General features: G+C 46.1%; 1 protein-coding gene across 3 annotated transcripts in view; it reads left to right on the forward strand.

Moving 5' to 3' along the window:
• The window catches only part of ASTN2 (astrotactin 2), a gene marked incomplete at its 5' end in the record, with an annotated part of 924,983 nt that overhangs the window by 213,819 nt on the left and 693,213 nt on the right, over positions 1 to 17,951 (forward strand). For all 3 annotated transcript variants that reach the window (XM_082619566.1, XM_082619564.1, XM_082619565.1), the window contains one exon: positions 5,641 to 6,025. In XM_082619566.1, the coding sequence (XP_082475692.1) occupies positions 5,641 to 6,025 (385 nt within the window). The remainder of the gene's footprint in view (positions 1 to 5,640; positions 6,026 to 17,951) is intronic.

Here is a 17,951-nt window from a genome sequence, read left to right on the forward strand (position 1 = left end):
ACTTTTATATAGATCTTTCATTGTCTTGTTTAATCCTTAGCTTAACGCTTCACATTGGGACCAATCAGCACATTTTATAGGTGAGTCTGTTGTAGCACAAGGAGGTAGAATGTTGCAGCCAACTTGTCATGGCCAACAGCAAGCAGGGACAGGGGCTCCCACGCTGGCCTGTGTGCCCCCAGGATACCTGCTTTACCCCATCACATCACTCTGCCCTTGACATTGCCCACGCTCACCCTTGCCTGGCTCCACGGAGGGATCTGAGACCAGTAATAGAAGGAGTGAGCTTCTGTTACTAGAGAGGCTTCTAGTAGGGAAGTTTCCAGGACGGATGGGAACACGTATTCCTTCTCCTGTCTCTTTCCCACTTCCTGCCTGACAGCTCGGTGAAATCCTCAGACCCATAAGAAGGTAAAACTAATCACCCGAGGCTTGTGCTGCTTGCAGTCTCACAGAAACCTACCCCTAACCAACAGACTGAGATTTTTATTTCTGCAACTCATGGCCACATCTCCAACCTTGTTTGTCTTGGGCTGCCTAGAGGAAACACAGTCCACATCAGATTTGGCTTTGGGTTGTCCCTGAGGCCAGCAGGACCTCAGCTTGCCACTCCTTGAGCCTTGGCCTCTTCTTAACTTGCTTTCTAAACATTCACAGCCTTCTCCTTACATCCTCTTTTCTCTCCTGGGCTCCCTGCGTGCCCTGCAGCATTTTCTCCTCCGCTGGGGTCTGTGGTTTCCCCTGGCAGGTAGCCTCAGTGGCTGGACACTCTGCCCTGCTCACCTTTCCAGAGACAGACCTGCTTTTCTGTTTGCTTGCCCTGGTGAAGGAAGACTGCAGAGAAGGGGGGGGCTCAGCTCTGCAGGAGTGGAGCAGCACAGCAGCCTGGACCGACCCAGGTGGACGCAGATCATAGTTTCTTCTTGATTTTGAGTGACTCGTCTGCTTTCTTTGGGTGAAATGTTCCGCTAGGACAGAGGTGGCTATGTGGTTCTCTTGAGCTCCTTTGCCTGTGCAGAGCACCCTTCAGTTTGCAAGGACCGTCACATCGGTGTTTAGATTTCATTTGCACAACAACCTTGCGGATACCATGAATGAGTATCATGAGCATCGCGGGTTTACCACGTGCCAGGCACTGAGCACAGCACTCCGTGTCCAGGAACTCACATCTAACCTCCCTCTATAAGGACGCTTTTTACACGGTTTCGTGAATGAAAAAATTGTGATTCAGAGCGGTTCAGCCCTTTGTCCGTGATTGCCCCATTTTTATGTGATAGCATGAGATTTTAAAGACGTCTTTCTGACCCCCAGCCTTTACCCCTAACTATGTGCTATACTATTCCAAGTATTACCAAGTTGATTTTACAGATGAGTGAACTGAGGGTCTCTAGGGCCTCTGGGAAATTCGAGATCACATAGTGAGTCAACTTGAATTCAGAACCTTTTCCTGCATGCTCTGAGCCTACCTCTGAAGATAGGGCTGGTCAGTGGTGCTTGAAACATCACCCGAGCTGCTACTGTGTCTTGGGTGAGGCCCCCTGAGCCCTTTAGGAGCCCAGCCTGGGGATGTCTGTTTCCGTTGGTCAGTGGCACAGTGAGACCTTGATTACTGGAATTCTCTTTTGGCCCAGTTTTCACAATGAAACCCTGATCTGTAATGGAAGCTGTGTGGTCATTGGCTTAGCTGAGCTGGTGGGAGCAGAGGTCAGGGGAGGCTGAGGAGTGAGGGAAGGGAGCCTGTGCCCCAGTAGGAGGGCTGGAGCCACTGGCCTGGGGTCCTGTCAAATGAATCAGCAGATCATTGAGCTAAAGGGACTCCCAGGCTCAGCTTCCATCAAAGTGGGGTGAGGGAGGTGGGTGGTCTTCCTCTGTCGCCTCCTTCTGGAAGCTCCCTAGGCTGGGAAATCTGTGCCTGAAGTTGCCGAGGTAATTTGAGGAGGCAGAGGTGAGGCTGGGCAGGGGCTGATTACACCTGGGGTGCGCCTGTCCCTTCCCACCACAAGCAAAACTGTGAAGCCAGGATGCAGTGAGTCTGAATCTCAGCAGCACTACCTGGGTAAACAGCCTCCTGTCTCTGGGCCTCTTTCCTCACGTAACATAGGTTAATGATGCCTTATGTGCACAGGTGTAAAGGTAAATGACAGAGCATACGTAAGTGTTTGGTCCAGACTGAGAAGGATTTAGGGACCCAAGACAAGGTTTGCAGAATGAACATTCAGGGGCGGAAGGTCAATCATTCATTCATTCATTATTTATTCATTCAACATTAAATATACACTTGTTGAATGCCCTTGGCAACAGCAATAGCGAACAGTCTGTGAGCAGTTACATGTGTCCCACATGGCACTAAATATTCTGCAGGCATCTCACTTAGCCTCACAATGATCCACTGAGGTGACCCTGAATACTACCCTTATTTAACCAATGAAGAAACCAAGGCTCTGAAAAGTAGTGACCTAGTCGAGGTCACACAGCCTCTTAAGCAGTAGAACCTGGACTAAAACTGTGTCAGTCTGAGGTCAGCTCTTAGCCTCTATGCCAAATATAGCTAGAGGGCTCTGGAAGCAAAGGAGGGGGCTTTCTGCCTTCCAGGAGCTCCCTGGGGGTGCTTTATGAGCTGATCCAGGACTGCATGGGAATCCAGGGAGGCTTGTCGGGATACAGTGGTGGGGAGGGAGGAGTGGTGGTGGTTACCTGTGGACAGATAGGTTAAGCCTCATCTTTCCCAGGTCAGTTTTGGTCCTGGGTCTGACCACAGCGTCAAACACCCATAATCAGGGTGAGCAGAAGGGGCCGGGAATGAAGGACTCTGGAACCAGGCAAGGTCTGCCCCTCACAGCGAGTGAAACAACCAAAGGGGAGAAGATAGAGGGCTGAGTCAGGCAGGGCAATTTCCCAAAGGGTATCCATGGACCCAAATTAAAAGCTTCTCTGAAGAGTTTGCCTCGAGATGTGCCCCCTGAATCCTGGATTTGAAAACAATGTTTTCCTTTTCCTTCTCGGGATTCCCTTTTACTTTGTACGCTCTCACCATCTTTCCCACTTTTCCTTTCCCTTCCTTTGCTCTGTAGAATCGCTACGCTGTCAAATAGCCACTGGCTATGCAGTGAAGAACTGGGTTCAAATCCCTGCCTTACCACATCCTGGCCTTTTATTCCCAGTTGGACCTAGGATCAAAACCTGTGTGACTTTAAGCAAGTTACTTAACCTCTCTGAACCACCTTCCCCTCATTTCCTTTATGGAACAGAAACTATTACAGAGGATTGCCTTAAAGATTAAATAAAATAACATTAAGTAAAAGTAGTAAGGAGAGGGCCTGCTACTGTTTTATTGAGTGACAGTGTTCTTCCTGCCTCCTTTTTCTCTTCACTTATCTTTCTTATTATCTCTTCTGTCCACACTCCCCCTTCTGTCTCTTTCCTTTCTTATCTCTGGTGTAAAAAACTGACAAATAATACCACATCACACATGATTTCTAGATGTAGAGCAATCTCTATTGTACGTTCTGTGGAGGGAAAAAAGGGTTCTTGTTTTTCTAGGGCTCCAGAGGTACTAAACTATGCACACACACACACACACATTTTTTTTTAATTTTAGAATTTTATTTATTTTTCTGTGCAGCAGGTTATTAGTTATCCATTTTATACATATTAGTGTATATATGTCAAGCCCAATCACACACCCACATTTTACATACACTTGACAGATCGTACCCACACACACACACATATACATAAATATGCATACTTACAGCTTTTTTTTTTTTTTTTTAGTATATTTATTTTTGAGTTCTGACATCCAGAGAAACCTTCCTGGGGATCCCACAGTAACTCACCACCAGAGTCAAGACGGGGCTGTCAGCCATACCTGCAACCCTGGTCACCTCTTAGCCCACTTACCACCCACTGCCCATCCCCCGTGGAGGTGATGCATTCTAGTTTAGTGAGTTGAAGGACTTGAAAAAGAAAATCATCCTTTTTTAATGTAGTCAGCAGGACAGCTGAATCATTTTAGTAAATAATGTTCTTCTTGGCCTAAGCAGGTATCCTTTACAGCAGTCACACCCCCACCCAAGATAATCTATTCAGGGTTAGTTAACATCTGTCACCTTTGCTAGATGTTATACAAGTAGTTTTCAGAAATTGTCCTCGCCTTCAATGCGATCATAATTAAGGAAGAACAATCAGCCACATGGGTGTGGTTGAAAGACTACAGGCTTTAGAGCTAAAACACCAAACCAAACACACACACACACACGCAGTGAGGCTCAGCGCTTGCTCTGCTGTGCACCATCTGAGTTCTAGAGTCTCTTGGTTTATTTGCCTCTCTCCCCCTAAACCACAAGCGTGATCCTCACCAAGTGCAGGGATTACACATCAGGGACTCAACAAAGTGGCCCCGAATCTCCCAGGCAGAAAGCACAAAGTATAATGAAGTGAAGCAAGATAACTGAAGGGGCTACCCCTGTTCCTTGGAGATGCTTCTGGCACGGGGGAAAGAAGGGAGGCGAGGAGAATATAAACCTTCCACCTCCAGCCCTTGACAGGTTCTGTGGGGAACACAGATGTGCTTTGGAAATACCCCTGCCCTTGAGGAGTTCACAGAGCAGGATATTTCATGAGTCTCATGAATCATGCAAGATCCATTGGTAAACACTTTAGCCTGTTTCAATTTAATGTATGGTGTGCAGACTCAACCAAATATATATATATATATATTTTTTGCGGTACGCGGGCCTCTCACTGTTGTGGCCTCTCCCGTTGCGGAGCACAGGCTCCGGACACGCAGGCTCAGCGGCCACGGCTCACGGGCCCAGCCGCTCCACGGCATGTGGGATCTTCCCGGACCGGGGCACGAACCCGTGTTCCCGGCATCAGCAGGCGGACTCTCAACCACTGCGCCACCAGGGAAGCCCCTCAACCAAATATTTACTGGTTGGATGTGTTAAAGAAAAATAAACTTCAGTATGCCTTAAATTTCTGATTAAGGGAGCCCTAGAACAGTGCATTTGTTCATTCATTCATTCAACAAATACTTATGAAGCGCCTAGTTTGTCCCAGGCCCCCTGTTGGGAATCAGTGTTTTTGATAATAAAAATATACATTATGCAGAAATTGTTTGACTTGACAACACTATTGTATATTCCCAGCAGGATGGAACAAAGGCTGCTGTCTCTTGAGCCCTCAGTGGACTCATTCTAGACGTGAGGAAGCCAGGCTGACAGGCTGTGAGCAAATGTCCTGGGGTCACTCAGCTGGTGGAAGGCGGATTCAGGACTCAGACGCTCTGTGTGTGAAGCCACAGCCCTGACTCATCCCAGTGTTTAGCAGTCGGCATCACTCTGGTGTGACGGTTATCCATCTCATTTGCTCCTCATGGCGACCTTCTGAAGAAGGAAGGGCAGGGGTTCTTACTCACCCTTATACATGTGAAAAACAAGGTTCAGAGAGGTGAAGCAGTTTGTCCAAGGTCACACAGCTTGTTGGTGAGAAAGCCAGGTTTGGAAACGGTGTCGCTCTGAGGCTCTGAGAGCCAAAGCCAGGGATCTGGGCTGAGTGTGGTGGACGGAAGACCCCCTCTGGCACTCCGGCCCAAAGAACAGTGGCCCATTTGCTTGTCCTTCTTCCCTCCCGCTCCAGGGTGGCCTCATTGCGGTGCTGCTGCTGCTGCTGGCGTTCACTGTGGCACTGTATGCCCAGCGGCGCTGGCAGAAGCGTCGCCGCATCCCCCAGAAGAGCGCCAGCACGGAAGCCACTCACGAGATCCACTACATCCCCTCCGTGCTGCTGGGTCCCCAGGCCCGGGAAAGCTTCCGCTCCTCCCGGCTGCAGGCCCACAATTCCGTCATCGGCGTGCCCATCCGGGAGACCCCCATCCTGGATGACTATGACTACGAGGAGGATGAGGACCCACCCCAGCGGCCCAACCACGACTCCCGTGAGGATGAGTTTGGCAGTCAGGTGACCCACACCCTGGACAGCCTGGGCCGACCAGGGGAAGAGAAGGGGGACTTTGAGAAGAAAGGTGAGTCTTCCTTCTTGCATTTCACCTTCCAGGGGGCATTTTGGGGAGCTGGGAAGAGGTGCGGGAGCTGGGCGGTTGGGGACACAGGAACTGTCTTCTGCGCTAAGCCATTTTTGATTTATGGCCAACTTCCAATGGGTTTTCAGAGTTTGTTTTCTCTGATTCTTCAGTGTTGATGGGAGGAAAAAAAGAGTGTCAGTGTGCTTGGAACTGGAGTTTTGAGGAGCATCAGAAGTTATGTAGTCCAACATCTCTCCAGTGTCTCTTGATTACCTCCCTTGATGGCCTTCTCACTACTCAGGAAAGCTCTCATATCATTTCCAGACACTACTATTGGAAGGTTTTTCCTTATACTGAGTTGCAGTCTGTTTCCCTGGCCCTCTGTGTCAGAAAGTGAATCTGAATTTTTCTTCTCCAAGGCAGCTCTTGGGAAATGTAACAAAAGGAAAAGAAAAAAACAAAAGGCATCCTGTAACTTTTAGAAATCAACCTCAATAAACAATCCCAGTTTCTTCAGCTACTCTGATGTGGCATATTTTGAGGCATTTCACCCTTTTGATCACTGTCCTCTAGATGAAGATTGTAATTTGTCATGTTCTGGAGTGTAACACCAGAACTGACAGGCGCTCCTCTTCCTCAAGGTGGGAATGCTCCTGTGCTGAGAAAAAAGCAATTTTCACCTCCCTCTTGCTACCTGTTATGCTTCTGTTGATGCAGTTTGAAGATCACATTTGTTTTTTGTTTTTTTGTTTTTGCAGTTTTTACTGGCCCATGGTTGGCTTTTTGATGACTAAAACCTCTCATTCTTTTTCACGTATGTTGTTGCAAAGACCCATTCCTTTTGTTCTGTTGGAGGACAATTGATTATTTGGACATAAGTGCAGGTTGTGTTTATATTTGTCTTTATTAAGTGTTATGGCTCCAGCTGGTTTATAGATGGAATTCGGCTATTTTTTCCTTTAGATAAATACTACAAAAGTACTCTTCTGCTTTTTTCCCATATTGTCTTTGTGATGCTGGTGGTGGGTTAAAGGTTTGGCCTTGAGGCCCCAGTGTTAGAACTACTCTTCTTTGTGAGCCATGAGGAACCATCATCACTGCTTGGCCCAGTCCTGGAGCTGTGAACTCGACATTCTTTTCTTCCACATCTAAGATGTTTCCTCTCAGATCCATGTTTCCGTGATACTCAGTGGGCAAATAGGAACACTGGGGACTTCTTAAAAAGGAGGAATTTTTGTTAAACTTAGAAACCCAGGGAGGGAAAAGAGTGGTAAACAAGCGAGAGAACAGGTTTTGGAGTTGTATGGACCTGGGTTCAAATCTCGTCTCCTTTGTTTGCTGGGTGACCTTGGAAAAATGGGAATTCAGTCCTCCAAGTCTCAGCTTCCTCACTGAAGGATTTTTGGAAGGATTAAATATAAAAATAAACCATGTGTAAAGTACCTAATGCAGGGCCTAGTATCTGGTATGTGTTGAATTCCTGAGAGCTGTGTTTGTAGACCTCAGGCCCTTGGTCTTTCCTGGGCCTCTAAGACGCTCCCTAATCCAGCTCCCTATCCTTCGCCAGTCTTCCTCTAAGTGCCAGCCACCAAGGTCCGCTCAGTGCTCTGGAATGTCTGCGTCATTTCCCTTCTCCGCCACGATCTCTTGTGCCTTTGAACTGTTGGTTTACTGACAGTTTCCTCAATCTTTGCTTTCTCAAGCATTATTTATCTTTTTTCATGTGACTTCTCATCTTGGCACAGAACAGTCTGCATTTATTTCATATCTTCACATTTTGTAGTACCTGCCTGGCACAGTGCCTCCTGTGTCAAGAATGTCCAGTGAGTGCTGGACAAGAAAGATGACCGTAGAGAATGAGGTTGTTTGGGAGCAATGCTGTTAGGCCAGAGCATCGTGCCTCTCTTGTCTAACGTGGAAAGTCTCTTGGGTAAGACACACAGCATCTTTCCGTTTGCTTAGATTTGGACTTCTGCAGCCTAATTGACTGAGCCTCACTGTGTTTATGTGGGAAATGGGTAAATTAGCAGCCAGTCTGACCATCTTATAGCTTTGCTGTGGGGATCAAATGATACATGCACGGCAAGCGCTGAAGAACGTTTCCCAGAAAACTTCTAGGAAAGTTGTGGGATTTGTTTTCCACACCAGAATCTTCCCCAGCCTAGCCAAGAGGAGTGCTCCATGTCTCCTTCAGTTCCTGGAGCAGGTTGTGATTACTTTGAGCTTCTTACTTATCACTGTTCAATAATAATCCGTTTCTCTTTCTGTTTTCTACACTAACTAGACTTGGAGATTTTTATTTATTTATTTTTATTGAGATATAATTAACATAGAACGTTGTATTAGTTTCAGGTATACAGTGTAATGATTCAATATTTGTGTATATTGAGAAATGATCACTGCAATGTCTAGTTAACACCTGTGGCCTTACATCATGACGATTTTTTTCTTGTGATGAGAACTTTATGCTCTTAGCAACTTCCAGATACACAATAGGGTATTATTAACTCTAGTCACCATGATGCGCATTCCACCCCCATGATTTACTTATAAGACTTGGAGATTTCTTTTTTTTTTTTTTTTTTTTTGCGGTACGCGGGCCTCTCACTGTTGTGGCCTCTCCCGCTGCGAAGCACAGGCTCCGGATGCTCAGGCTCAGCGGCCATGGCTCACGGGCCCAGCCGCTCCGCGGCATGTGGAATCCTCCCGGACCGGGGCACGAACCCGTGTACCCTGCATCGGCAGGCGGACTCTCAACCACTGCGCCACCAGGGAAGCCCAAGACGTGGAGATTTTTGAGAGCAAGGGCAGTGTTCCTTATCTTTGTTTCACTAGCGTCCAGCGCAGTGGCTAACACTTCATAGATGCTCTGAAAATACTTGTTGACTGGATGATTAACACAACCCCTCAATCATATGGTCCATCGGATAAATCCAGGCATTGGTTAGACTCCACAATTCTCAGTTCCAGACCTCGAATTATCTCATTGACCTCACATCTGGGGACCCTGGAAACCAAAGTGTTGACAGAGGCCATCAGTAGTGATGACCAGAACCCAGAAGAGAGTAGCCACTGGTTGGGGGTGAAAACCCAGGAAGAGTCACTGATGACAGGTGAGCAGCCCCCAAGGAGCAGAGCCAAGAAGCCGCCAACAGAGGCAAAGTCTTTCCCCCCTGCCCCCATCCCCACGCCCGCTGCCTCCACCGAGCTCCATATGGAGAACGGAAAGCATCTTCAGAATGGGGAAGCAGGTCACTGCCCATAATCCTGTCTGACTTCTTTTCCTTCCTGTCTTCCTTCTCTCCCCACTCCCTCCGCCCTCCCCTCCCTCTCCCTCCTTTCCCCCACAAGCTGGAACGTGATACAGTGTGGAGATAAACACTCTGCCCTCAGGAGGCGGAACAGTACAGAAACTAAGTTTACCACCCAGCTTACTAGCTCTGTGACCTTGGATAAGTCACCTCCTCCTCTCCTGTCAAAGGGGCACTATACTAGTATTCTACCTCCAGGGTGATTGGGAGACGTACATGAGGTAACACAGGTAGAGGGTCTGGTACAGTAAACATTCAGTACACATTTCTGTCATTGTTATTCATACCATCAGTCCTCAGAGTTGGCCCACTGTGCCAGAGGCCATGATACACTCTGGAATAGAGGTGAGGAAAGCAGAACCTTTGCCCTTAAAGAGCATGGCAGTAAACCTCCTTGGAAACCGAAGCTGAAGCTCCAATAGTCCTGGGTCTCTCTGTGCCACACAGCAAGGGGGTGGCAGAGTCGAGGTAAGAGCTCCAGCCTCCTGGCCAGAGAGCACCCTTGCTGTAGATAGCTGCCGTGCTCAGAATGGCCTACAAGGCATCATGATGACGGCCCATTTCATTGGGGTTGGGGCCTGCCAGGTCTTGTGTTCCTTAAAGAGAACCCTCAGGCTTGCCATTCTAGCTGCTGGACATTCCAGTTATTCACGCGCACAAAGTGTAGACCTGAGTCTTGAACGACAGAGACAGCACAGGGGACAGGATGGTGCTGGATCCAGAGGATACAGAGGACTAACTCCTGAGACAGGGGGAGGGGCTCTGGCCTCCTCTCCCCACGGGGTCCTCTAGAGTCTGTGCACTCTCAGGCTTACCACTGCGTCATAGCTGAAAGATGCCCCTGTCCCTTGCGTTTTCTTTCAAGCAGAACTCTATCTAAACAATAACAAAAGCAGACTCTTATTTTCTGAAATCTCAACTTTAGATGAGAAGCATACAAGAGAAATCTAAAGAGGATGAGTATGAATGCATGAGAAACAAGACCCAGTCCTTGCAAGGCAGCCTGCTGGAGTGGGGGTGAACAGATGGGCTTGGCACCCCGCTCTTGAGTGCACTGGCTGCGTGGCCCTGGCGAACCTCTTAGCTATGCCTTTGTCTCACCTGTTTTCACCTGACCACATTATTTTTTTTCACATTCCTCTGAGCTGGTTTTAAAACAAAGTACGATTTGGAATAAAACCAAGCACTTCATTTAATTCTGTATCCCAGCTGCCCTTAGATCCAATAAGGGTAGGAAAGGAAGAAACCTGGGTGAGAAGAAAGTAGAAGACACACTTTTCCTGAGTCCAGACAGGTTACTGGACACCCTAACCATGGGGAGGTGGTAGCTGGGGGCTGTGCTTGCAGCGTTGTGGCCCCTGAGCTCCTGTTCCCCCTTTCCTGGACAGAAGAGGGCTGATTCTGCCAGCAGATTGTGGAAGATGTAACAGCAGCAGCTCAGACCACATGTGCTTTCTGTTGCCTCAGGTGGCTCCTGGAGAGAACCATGAGACTCTTTCTTTCATGGGGGGACCTGGGGACAGCTATGCATTTTGTCCAGAGTGGGCAGGTATCAGAGGCTAGGCGACCCCTATAAAAGTAATACCAAAGGCCTTTGAAATTACATTGCCAAGGGCTAGTCCCACCTGCCCCTCTCACACTTAGAATTTGCCCATAGGTTCAAACTGCTTCATCATACTTGAGCACCGTCAGCCTTCTTTGCAGCTTGGACCTGCAAATAATAGAGGGACCATCTGGAGGCAGAGGGAGAAAGTTTCATTACCAAGAGACAACAGCTTGGGTTCCCAGACCCCAAGGGCACTGTACTGATGGGGCTGACTTGCAGCTGATACATACTCATGTGGACATACATCCCCTTTGTTCAACACTGCAGTTCTTCTGTGCCAGTCAGTAAGAAGCGTGCTGCCCTGTGTGCCCCTCCCCATGCCCTCCTGCTGCCTAGCCATCCCACCCCCTCCCAGGGACCCTCCTGAAGCCCCCACTGTCCAGAACAGGGTGGCTTTAGACTGCTTCCCCAGGATTATGGCTGGCATCCCGTCTTGGTGGTTACTGCCTGTGCCTTAGACATTCTCAGGTATTGTGAGCATCACCCTTGATATCACCTTAGCCAGTTGCTAGGAATTTAATCATGTCAGTATGTGACTGCTCAGCACTGCGTTGGGTCCATGACAGAAACTTGATGCATTTTAATTCCAATTCTCCTTATCCATCCTCAAATTTATGTTTCCCTTTCCTGAATATTATGCATGGAAGCTCAAGGAAATTAAAATAACAAATTTATCACTTTATCAAGGGAGAGGGTAGGGGATGGCTGAATGGATATTGGGTTTTCTTAATTTTGTTTTATTATCGTGAAAGAAATACATACTATTTGTAATGGAAGGGTGTGAGAGAGGGTGGGACAGGAGAGAGAGAGGGGAAGGGAGAGAGAAGGAGAGAAAAAGAGAAGGAAAGAAAAGGAAGAAAGAAGACAGGGAGGGAGCAAGGAAGGAATACGTCTGAGCTGTATAGAGCAAGAACTAAAAGCCCTGCCATCGTCTCTCCGTCCCATGCCACTAATGGGACCCAAAGGCTAGTCTTTGATAATAGTTTGATTTATATTCTTCTAGAATATTTTTCCAGTATACATATATATATATGGAATGTATGTGTATGTGTTATATATGTATGGTATAGATATAAATATGTGCATTTTGCACCCAGATATACACTAATAGGGCCATCTCAGCCACCTTCATCATGCTGCAGCAATTTCACAGTTTACCAAACAATGTATGAAAAGCATCTTTCCGTGTCAGCCCTACACACCTATCTTCTTTTTGAAAGCTCTATAGGATCCCATCATGGGAACACACCAAACACTCCAACATTTGCTTTTCTCCCCCGTTTTGTGGATCATTACCTCAATTTGCTGCACTTACAATGAGTCAGTAAACATCCATGCACACACACACATGCACACACACACACGTATATATTTTTGACAAGTTTGACTGTTTCTGTAAAACAGATGCCTAAAGGCAGAATCTCTGCCTTAAAGGGTGCACATTACACACTTGTAATTACAAATTACACATTTACAATTTGGGGAAGTACTGCCATATTTATTCACTTTAAAAGTTGTTTTGTACTCTCTTGGGAGCCAGTATATCCCCTCACACACAGATCTGCACAAACCACCCACTACCCCATCACATTGACTATTCATATATTAGCATGGACCCTTCTGGTCTTTATTTATATAGTTGCCATCATTTTAAATGTGCAATTTTCTCTTTTGATTTTTTTTTTTTCCTGATGAACTTTGGTCCAAATTCTTTTTTTTTTTTTTTTTGTCAGAAGTCCGTCCTCATGGTTACCCTGAGCAATGATTCTTTGGTGAAATGATGCCAAATAAAGGCTTTTCTTTGCTGTCCCACTTCAGTTCAGGACTTAGGGTGGAAAAAGGAAAGAGAAATGACATCGAATACCAGCAGCGGCCCACAGTGATAGATGCGGACGGGTCACTGTCTCTCTGACATGGACCAGTAGGCTAAACCTTACTGTTGCTCAAGATGGCAGGCCAGAAAGTTTCAGGGTGAATGGGACCTTTGTTGAGAGGATGGGGAGGGCAGGACTTTACTGAATCCCTATAGGAGCCCAGCTGCTGTCCTATACATTATCTCAGTGAGCCATTTGTAATTAACCCTGAGGGGAAGGCAGATGGAAGAGTTGGCTAGGAAACCAGTACTGCTGCTACTGGTGATAAAGATGACAGCTAACCTCCACTTAGTGGTAATCAGTGTCTGGGAACTTTCCAGAAATTATGTCATTTACACCTCACATCAACCCTATGAGTTACTTACTAATATTGCCCCACCTTACAAAGCAGGAGACTGAAGCTAAGAAGGGTTGAATAATATGTCCAAAGTCACACAGGAGAAAGTGGCTGAGCCAGGTTAAAACCTTGGCATGAGAGCTGCCATGCTAAAGGGCCGAGCTGGAATGTGAACACGTGACACCACGCTGAATTACATGATCCTTGGGAAGGCACTGAGCTCGCAGTCCCAGGGATATAGCTGAAGCATAGCGCCCATGAGCTTGCATCACTCACAAATATGGCAAGAAAAATAGGTACCTAACATCTGTTCTCCAGGCAGGATGCGGCTACAGAGTAATTCTGAGCTACTAAGTCGGCAGAAGGGACTTTGCAACAGGAAGATCCCAGTTTTTTAGAGTGTTTTGAGTGGTCCCCAAGGGTGCAGGGAACTCATGTTTGGTGTCAATAAAGCACTCTAGGGTGACAGAGGACTGAGGAGCTGTTTATTAACTCACCCTTCTGACATCCCTTGCGAATGTCATGTAAATGTCACCCTTGTGCAGCGCTTTCTAAAATTTCAGAGCTCTTTCATAGTCAACACCTGATTCAGTGCCTTATCTTGGTGTTCAGACTTCTTTACACAGAGACTCTAGCCTGTTTCCAGCTCCCTCATCTTCACCTCTACTCATCCATCCCCTCTTCAAGCCACATCAGTCTTCCTGATGTCTCCAAAACACCTCATTCTCACATACCTTCCTGCCTGTATGCCTACCCTCCCCTTCCATTCTCTACACAGCTTTCACTCTGTTGTGACCACAGTTCCACGCTTAAAGTTTTGCAGAGTCCTCACTGTTCTTGATCCTCATCCTCTGTGCTGTAGCCACAGTGACCTCCTTTCTGTTCTTCAAACTTGCTAAGCTTCTTCCACCACAGGCTATTTGCATTTGCCATGATCATCATTGTCTGCAAAAATCCCTCTCTTTCCTTCCCCAATCTGTCATGGCTGATTCCTTCTCCTCATTCTGGTCTCAGCTTAAATCCTACTTCATCAGACAAAGCTCTTTTCCCTATGAGTTCTCCCCTTTTGTCTTCTGTAACGGCACTTTTAAAAATTATTTTGATTAATTTATTAAATATTTTACTTCTTACTAGACTCAGGGTTCCATGAGATCATGTCCCAGGTCTATTTGCATTGTTCTGTGACTATCAGAGTGACTGGTACGTAATAGATGTTAAAGTATGTGTTGGGTCAATAGATGGAGGAATGGGTATGTGAATGAATGGATAGGGAGATATCTTAGTGTCTTTCCACAAGCTGGTAACCTCTGCATGGACTCTTTATCCTTTTTCTGAACTGTATGAACTGTGTTTAGTATTTTCAAATCAATGATTTGCTGAATCTTTCCATCCATCTCACAAGGGACAAATTATTCTCATCAAAATTTAGAGATCATCCCAAAGTTATACAGTTAAAAGTAATGGAATCATCATTTGAACCCAGCTTTGTCTAACTCCCAAACCCAAGCGTGTTCTGAAGATTGCACAGCATAATCCTGTCCATTTATTTGATCAGGAGAGATAAAACATGGGCTTAGATGCTAGCAAGCTAAGTCTCTCAGAGTTGTGTTTCTCAAGTGTTGAATACCAACCACAATGAGAAATATATTTTGCTGTGGCCACACACACATTCTTTTTTAAATTATAGTTGATTTACAATGTTTCAAGTATAGAGCAAAGTGATTCAGTTATATATACCTATATATGTCTATTCTTTTTTACATTCTTTTCCATTATAGGTTATTACAAGTTATTGAATATAATTCCCTGTGCTATATAGTAGGTGCTTGTTTTTTGTCTCTTTTATATATAGTAGTGTGTATCTGTTAATCCCAAATTCCTAGTTTATCCTCTCCCCCCATCCTTCCCCTTTGGTAACCATAAGTTTGTTTTCTGTGTCTTTGAGTTTTGTAAGTAGGTTCATTTCTATCATTTTTTTTTAGATTCCACCTATAAGTGATATTATTTGATATCTGTCTTTCTCTCACTTACTTCACTTAATATGATAATCTCTAAGTCCATCCATGTTGCTGCAAGTGGGCATTATTTCATTCTTTTTTATGGCTGAGTAATATTCCATTATATATATGTGTGTACTCCACATCTTCTTTATCCATTCATCTGTCGATGGACACTTTGGTTGCTTCCATGTCTTGTAAATAGTGCTGCTATGAACATTGGGATGCACGTATCTTTTCAAATTAGAGTTTTCATCTTTTCCAGATATATGCCCAGGAGTGGGATTGCTGGATCATAGGGTAACTCTACTTTTAGTTTTTTAAGGAACCTGCATATTGTTCTCCATAGTGGCTGTACCAATTTACATTCCCACCAACAGTGCAAGAGGGTTCCCTTTTCTCCACACCCCCTCCAGCATTTATTATTCGTAGACTTTTTGATGATGGCCATTCTAACCAGTGGGAGGTGATTCCTTATTGTAGTTTTGATTTGCATTTCTCTAATAATTAGTGATATTGAGCATCTTTTCATGTGCCTGTTGGCCATCTGTAGATGGCCTTCTTGGAGACATGTTCTTGTGAATGTGTGTCTTCTTTGGAGACACGTGTTCTTGTGACTGTGTGTTTGTGTGTCTCTAAAATAAGTTTGGCAAAAGCATCCTTCCCCTGTTACCTGTGGCATGATCTGATATTTTCTACTCTTTTTTGTCATCTTTTTGATGCTGGTGTGAACCACTGAATTGATTTCACAGTTTATGAGGAGGTCATAACCTAAAGTTCAAAGACCTTTCAGCCTCAGAGAGGCTGCATTGTGCTGGGATATCCACAGGGGGACAGATCCCTGATCACTGGGTCTGTGATAGCTTCCTGGAGGTGTTCCTTACCTGGAGAGCTGAAGGATGAAGATAATTAGACTCAGGGTAAGGGGTTGGTAGAGGAACTAGGAATGGCGCCTGAGACAGGCAAGGCCCGCATGATGGCTTTATGTCTTACACCACTGTCCCTGTGGCCAACCCATTGGGGTTTTTCACCCAACCCTCTGGCCCGCTGGTCCCATCATCTCCATACTTTCTCTCGAAACTGCTCAACCTGCCCTCCCAAAGGATCGTTTGTGTCACCTTTATCTTGTTTCCTTGTATATTTTCTCTTCTACCGTCACCCCCAACCCCCGAAGTTCTCCCCTTCTGCTCTCTGCTTAGAAAACTCCACCCATCCATTAAGGTGCAGCTCAACAGCTCCCTCTTCCCAGTTGTCCTGGAGCCCAGAAGGAGCTTCTCAAAGAGCTTGGGGAAACTCCTTCCTAACGGCAACTCCCATTTTTTTTTTTTTTTTTTTTTTTGCGGTATGCGGGCCTCTCACTGTTGTGGCCTCTCCCGTTGTGGAGCACAGGCTCCGGATGCGCAGGCCCAGCGGCCATGGCTCACGGGCCCAGCCGCTCCGCGGCATATGGGATCCTCCCAGACCGGGGCACGAACCCGTATCCCCTGCATCGGCAGGCGGACTCTCAACCACTGCGCAACCAGGGAGGCCCCTGCAACTCCCATTTTGACAGTGCCTTCAGGGTGCTGCCTGGGCTACCTGGGGACAAGAGAAAAGCAGAATGGGCAGCATCGTTTTAAACTGGTTTACACACTGGGATTCCACTTAAGATCATTTTTGAAAGATGGGCAATCCAGCATAAAAAGAAGAAAGGTTTGGATATGACTTTCTTCCACCAAACTCCCCTGACGTCCTTATACCAAACTGCCTTTCCCCTCTCATTATTCAAAACACCTTTTGAAGTCTGCATTGGAAACCGTTCCAGGGGCTGTTTCGTGTGCCTTCTGTTTCCTGTGCACCTTCATCAGCCATCTGAAGAAAGCTGACAATTTAGTCCCTGCATCTTCTCTTTGGGTACACCTCCCCCTCACTACTCAGTCATTCATTTATTTAACAGATCTTTACTGAGCACCTACTATGTGCAAGGCACTGTGTTTAATGCAGAAGATACAAAGCAAAAATGGAAAATAGTTTTCTCCTAGAAGCTCACAGTTTAGAGGGGTATAAAAAAGTAATAGCTGCTTTATTTTATATAGTCCTTTAACATTTATAGAATGGCTTCATAAACATTATATGATAAACCCTGTGTGTTACCAAATCCTTTTGAGAGACAGAGGACCTTACTCGGGCTCAGAGAAATTAAATCACATCCCACAGTACTTAAACCTACATCTCTTAATTTCAGGTTCACTACTGTCTTCATTTTGCCACACTGTATTTATCCCTGCAGTATCCTGAATATCAAGTTGCTTAACCTGTTACATCCACATTGCCTTCCCACTCTTAATTTTAAAGATCATAAACTCCTAGTCTTTGGAAGTATTCACACAGGATGGGGTAGCCATTTGTCAAGGATGGTGTAGCAGGGTTGGAGATTTAGACGCAATTTAAGTAATCCCTCTAATTCTCAGGTTGTAAAAGGGGGCTGAGATGTGTTTGAAAATATAGGTTCCTTAAAACTAGTTAGCCTGGAAAGTGTTCAGAATTGAGTCATTTTATTTTCTTTCTCTTCGAACTGCAACTGATCACTTGTAGAATGGTAGAAAGTTCATTTTTGCTCCAGTTAATCATACCACATAGTGGAGTTAACAAGGCTACGGAAGACAGACCCTGACTCTACGACAGAGCTTTTTGACTTGATTTCTAAGACCCTCCCCCTCCTGGACCTTGGCCCTGGTGCCTAAAAGCCTAGGCTGGCAAAGCGGGAGGGAGCAGTGTCTCCAAAAGACAGGAGCTCAGCATCCCCAGACAGCCATCCTCTG

The sequence above is a fragment of the Mesoplodon mirus genome (genome assembly GCF_964341445.2).
Source record: "Mesoplodon mirus genome assembly, chromosome: 1".
NCBI lineage: Eukaryota > Metazoa > Chordata > Mammalia > Artiodactyla > Ziphiidae > Mesoplodon > Mesoplodon mirus.